The sequence below is a fragment of the Leucopleurus acutus genome (assembly GCF_964270905.1).
Source record: "Leucopleurus acutus genome assembly, chromosome: 19".
Lineage (NCBI taxonomy): Eukaryota > Metazoa > Chordata > Mammalia > Artiodactyla > Delphinidae > Leucopleurus > Leucopleurus acutus.
In genome coordinates, this window is record NC_139161.1 from 2950694 (window position 1) to 2956693 (window position 6000).

Genomic DNA, 6000 nt, shown 5'->3' on the forward strand with positions numbered 1-6000 from the left:
TTGAAAACAGTTGTCTTTTTGGAAATGCATCATTTACGTGGTGGGAGAATCAAAGGATAGATGAATAAAAGTATGCATTCAAACAGAATCTGAAAGCTTCTCTCTGGATAAGTTGAAATGAATGATCGTGATAATAACCCACTGCAGAGGATGTGGCGGGTTGGGGGTAGAATTCTCACAGCTGTTAACGTGGATCCCTGGAATTGTTACGTTATTCAGAAGTAATTTTTCTACATACTCACATTTGCTCACTTGTAGCTTGCATTAAGTGAAGTTTCATTCACCAATTAGCATACTGTTGAAGGTATATTAAAAATGGCTTGTTTACAACAGTTGTTGGCACTCCCGGAATTCACAGGGACGCCGACCAAACGCCACCGCAAGGAAAAACCTTTCCTTTTTCTTTCGGTGGCAGGAAAGAGCAGAGCCACGCAGTAGCTCTTGATTTACGAATCGAATGGCGCTCTCTCATTCTCAGACTCCCACGATGCGTACGGTTCCCTTTAAGGAACTGGGTTAGAAGGAAGCCTTCACCAAGAAAATAACCCCACCTCCAAATCTCCTTCTTAATTTGCAATCATGTGGGCCTCTGATTATAACTGTCCCGTTCTCATGCCTTGAATGATCATGTGAGAGGGAGTGGAAACTGACGACCTTGAATAGCTTCTTGTTTGTAAAGTGTCCTTCAATGGCAAATCAGACAGGAACCTACAACGAATCACATATATTCTGGGCAAAATTTGTGGGAGTATTTTACCTTCAACATTCCAATAAGCATCTTGTCAGCCTTGGGTCCCATCCTGAAAGTATACAATTGTCTCCCGGAAACACGGCTGAAGTGTTGACCAAAGAGAGGCTGTAACTCTTCAAAGCAGATCTGGGGGACGGCTGGGTGAAGTGGCCGGGGCGGGCGGACAGACAGGGAGAAACGCGGACACGCCTTACTGGACATTTTGGCTGTAACCAGTGTCCATCCTCACTGTGGTCCACCAAACAAAGTGTTTAGTGTAAAGAGGGCCCGATCCCTGGAGAAGCAGAAAAATGATTCCTGTTGACTGGAGGGAAATTAACTCATTCCTCCCTTTTCCTAGCAGAGAAGGCGCTGGATAAGTACTTGGTGATTAATTGCCTTGGTTGGTTTCAAGGCATGTCTCCATGTCCAGAACAATATTTACGCCCACGGAATGTTCTGTGCTGCAGAGTGGCAGGATCCTCTAATCCAGAGCCTCGCCTCCCCCTTCCACACCCCTCCTGCACCTGGCACAGGTAGACGATGTGGAAAACATATTCTAGTAATTACTAAACTGTTAACATTGGGCCCCAGTGACTCCTTTTTTGGCAGAAAAGTAACTAAGGACCATTTAATACTGAAGGTTTAAAACTTACTTTGAGATTTGAGCTGGAAAACTATTGGTCTATATCAAGGATGCTAAAAGCAATAATAACAGTATGTATCAATATAAGTTGATCTTTTAAAGACTGAATGGATTTGGAGGGAGGAAAATGACTGTGCCCAGTCATAGCTGTGAAACCGTCAGCAATACAGTGAAGAGCTGGTGAGAAGAGTCCAATTGCAGCATTCTCCCTTTAAGAGGGAAGCAAGATTAGCAGCAACCTTGGCAAATTTTCGGCTTCTTTTCAGAGGGAAAGAGAAAAGCTTCCAGTGTCCAAAAAAAAGAAAAAGAAAAAAGGAAAAGAAAGAAAGAAAAAAGAAAAAAGGATGGATGTTTTGAAACAAAGGCAGAAGCAATCTTATACTTTATTGAAAGCTTACCTGGGAGTGGTTTTAACTCCTCTGGGGTTAAGAAAGATTTTTTTCCTCTCAAGACCGAAGGTGGAGCTAGGGTAAAGGAATTGAATCTGAAATAGCATCCCTGTCAGTTCTGTTCTGAAAAGTACACAGGGAGGAAAAATCTCCGTGGAAGAGAGAGGAGGCCACAGGTGCAGAAGGCGAGGGACCGTCTATGATACAACCTGTATGTAAGTTACATTGTAACAGGAACGTAGAAACCCTTAACTGCCTCTTTTTTCTAAGGAAAACCATCTGACTTAGACAGAAAGCCTCTAAGACGGCTCGACAAATACCTGAGTTCTATTTTGCCTTTCTACGTTACAGATTATTTTGTTTTCTAAATGCCCTCAGGCCAGAAGAGTCTAAAAAATGAAGACAATTTTTTTTTTTTTTTAATGTCTGGTCAGAAGAGGTAGTGAGGACCCATTTGGGATAATCATAGTGTTTACTGAAGCCTTATGCATGTATAAAAATGTTATTTTCTCTAATCGCATATTTTGTTCCTGTAATGACTGAGTTGAATTCTAAACTGAACTGAGTAATCAATACTTAATGCCTCTGTCGCGCAAATCAAGTCGTAGCTGTTTCAGATGGCATCAGATTGCTTCCAGTGGGGCACATGGCTCTAGAGATGGAAATTAAAAGCAAGTGTGTCGAATTTTCTGTTTTTCAGGTTTGAAGTGAAAACTCACAGATAGCAGTCAGTACCCCTAGAACCGTCGCCGCCCCAGGGGTCACCCGGATGCCCGCAGGGCAGTAGAAAGCATGAGCTTTTACGGCAGCAGCTACCCGATCGTGAACGTGGACCCCAAATACCCAGGCTACCCCCAGGAGCACGTTCTAGCCGAGAAGCGAAGAGCGAGGAGGCGTCTCCTCCATAAGGACGGCAGCTGTAACGTGTACTTCAAGCACATTTTTGGAGAATGGGGCAGCTACGTGGTGGACATCTTCACCACCCTCGTGGACACCAAGTGGCGTCACATGTTCGTGATATTCTCGTTGTCTTACATTCTCTCCTGGTTGATATTTGGCTCTATCTTCTGGCTCATAGCCTTTCATCACGGAGACCTGTTGAACGATCCCGACATCACGCCTTGTGTGGACAACGTCCATTCCTTCACGGGGGCGTTTCTATTCTCCCTGGAGACCCAGACCACCATCGGGTACGGTTCCCGCTGTGTCACCGAGGAATGTTCCGCGGCCGTGCTCATGGTGATCCTTCAGTCCATCTTAAGCAGCATCATAAACACCTTCATCATTGGGGCTGCCTTGGCCAAAATGGCGACCGCCAGGAAGAGAGCCCAGACCATCCGGTTCAGCTACTTCGCCCTCATCGGCATGAGAGACGGGAAACTTTGCCTCATGTGGCGCATCGGTGAATTCCGCCCCAACCACGTGGTAGAAGGCACGGTCAGGGCCCAGCTTCTCCGCTACACGGAAGACAGCGACGGGCGGATGACGATGGCATTTAAGGACCTAAAGTTAGTCAATGACCAGATCATCCTTGTCACACCAGTAACGATCGTTCATGAAATCGACCATGAGAGTCCTCTGTATGCCCTTGACCGAAAAGCCGTGGCCAAAGATAACTTCGAGATTTTGGTGACATTTATCTATACTGGCGACTCTACCGGGACTTCTCACCAATCCAGGAGTTCCTACGTTCCCCGAGAAATTCTCTGGGGCCATAGGTTTAATGATGTCTTGGAAGTGAAGAGAAAGTATTACAAAGTGAACTGCTTACAGTTCGAGGGCAGCGTGGAAGTCTATGCTCCCTTTTGCAGCGCCAAGCAACTGGACTGGAAGGACCAGCAGATCCACAACATGGGAAAAGGCCCGCCAGCCCAAGGACCCGGCACATCAGACACCAATGTCAGAAGAAGGTCATTTAGCGCCGTGGCCATCGTCAGCAGCTGTGAAAACCCAGAGGAGACCACCACCTCTGGCACAGATCAGTGTAAGGAAGCGCCTTATCAGAAAGCTCTCCTGACTCTGAATAGGATCTCTGTAGAATCCCAAATGTAGTCCTGAGTTGTAAGTACGAGGGCTCCCAGTCAATGTTTTTACCCCCTAGCCAATCGCCTTAAGGCAAGTAGTTATCAACAGAGCTTTTAAAGAAGGTGATAGCTGTCTTTGATGGTGAAGGAAGATAAATAGAGCAGTTTAAACTTGATAAAAGATATCTAAGCATTACATCATATCCAACTGTTTAACTTTTTTTTTTTTGGCTAGCAAATTTTGTGTTAGGGGTGCTATTAAGAGACCTAATTGATTAATTTAAATTTCATCTCCTTTCGTTATTCCGTATACTTGTATTGTCAGTTGGAGGTATAATATTCAATAATGGGGAACAAAGGTAGGACACTGGGATAATAGAAAGTAGAAAGGAGAATAGCATGAATAATAAAAATTTTAAATGGATCCAAATCGGTAGTATGAGTTACCTATAAAGACATTATATCATATAATCAAGATGCGCAAGGGATGCGTTCGGTAGATTGTAACGTCGAGCTGTTTAACTGTGAAATCAGTCCCTGTGTTTGCCCCGCAGAGTGTCTCGGTATCAGCTGGCAGAGGCAGTGGCCGTAGGAAGTAACAATGCCCCCGGTTCTGACGGTGAATCCCCTGCCACTTGCCAGGTAATGATCAAGCAGTGCTAGAAGCTACTTTTTCTCTCATCCGTGAGGCAGAAGAAAAGTTGGCTCAGAGAGGTATTTCTCTCTTAAATGCTCTGTTTGACTCCAACAAATGGCGGGGGGGGGGGGGGGCAGAAATAAGGCAAACAGGAGCTTTGTAAAGTGTGTGACAAGGGGACTGCTTATGTCCACCTCCCCACACCTTCTTTGAGGAAGGACAAGAAGAAGGATCGGGACCCTAGAGATGGGGTGAGGGAATGGAGAGACGTAAACATCCTCAGACTCTTTGAGAGAAAACGTGGTCCTGGGTCCTGGAAGACTGGAGCTCTGGCTACACAAGGGATGGAACCCTGTTTTTTTGTGTTTTTTTAGCAGTTGCAGTGGGGTTAGGAGGTGGGGAGGCTGTGAAGGGAAAAGTATTTATTTGTGCCTAGAAGCAATTATGTATGTTTCCCGTATGGGTCACTTTAGAAAACACAAATAACTTGAATTGTGAATTTTAAGAAACGCTTCCATTGAACTTGGAACAATCATTTAAATGCAGGATTTTGTGAATATAATTAAGGTGATTTTAATGCACATTATGAAGTGGGTCAGCTAAGTGCTTTAGAATTGCTTAAATTGTAGGACAGGAGATAAATGTGTATACTCTATTTCCACCTTAAAAGATGTTAATCATGATTACTTTAAACACAAATCCAATCACCTGCGAGTGAAGAGGCACTCTAAGCTTTATCAATTGAAGACTTACGAGCTATATTCCGAATTATCTGTGTTATTTTTTACATTCTTGCTGAGCTGGTAATAAGTATATGCCACAGGTTTTCACGTGTTTATTTTATTTAAATATATATATACACACACATAGTTTTTGCTTTTTTCTGGAAAATCTCTCTCTCTCTCTCTCCCCATTTAAATTAAAGCACACAAGTAAATTTTACTGAATCGCAGAGTCCAAGATTACCAATAGAAGTAAAATGTGTAGGTATATAAAGTTTTTCTTTTGTTCTCCTTCTCTTTTCTCCGTGTCCTTCTTCCCTCCCTGCTTTCCTTCCTTCCTTTTCCTCCTCCTTTCTTTTGCCTGTGGGCAATAAAGTTATTTCATGATGCACAAGTGCAAAGCTTGTATTCCTGTTGCTGTATGGATAAGAGATCTGTTCAGGTCACAGGTTGCAAAATCGCCCTGAAACTTAACATCAGAATGCTAAATAACGCGTTTCTTTTTTCCAGCCTTGTTTCAGGAACGCAAAACCCATGTTTTTAAAACTGCACATGCCCTGTAGATTCGGATTTTGGAGCAGCAATCACTCAGCTAAATTAGAATATTACAGTCTACCAGGTAGAAAACAGCCAGCACTACAACAAACAAACTTGCCCCCCTTTTTGGCATGTTTCACACCCGTCTAGTTTCATTCACTTTCCTTCCTGGACTCTGCTCGTTCACGATCTTGCTTTGTTAGTATCCGGATAGAGGTGTCACTGTCCAGTAAATGCACTCTGTCGGGCTTCGTGCCTCTTCCATCAAATTCTCTTACCCAGAATAGAATGTACAATCAGCAACCCCATGTAATA

At 43.9% G+C, this 6000-nt stretch overlaps 1 protein-coding gene across 2 annotated transcripts in view; it reads left to right on the forward strand.

Annotated features, from left to right (window-relative positions):
• Nucleotides 1-4489, forward strand: part of KCNJ16 (potassium inwardly rectifying channel subfamily J member 16) — a 50815-nt gene extending 46326 nt beyond the window's left edge. For both annotated transcript variants that reach the window (XM_082861643.1, XM_082861642.1), the window contains exon 2: nucleotides 2466-4489. In XM_082861643.1, the coding sequence (XP_082717769.1) occupies nucleotides 2558-3817 (1260 nt within the window). In that variant the 5' untranslated portion in view covers nucleotides 2466-2557 and the 3' untranslated portion in view covers nucleotides 3818-4489. The remainder of the gene's footprint in view (nucleotides 1-2465) is intronic.
• Nucleotides 4490-6000: the final 1511 nt, after the last annotated feature.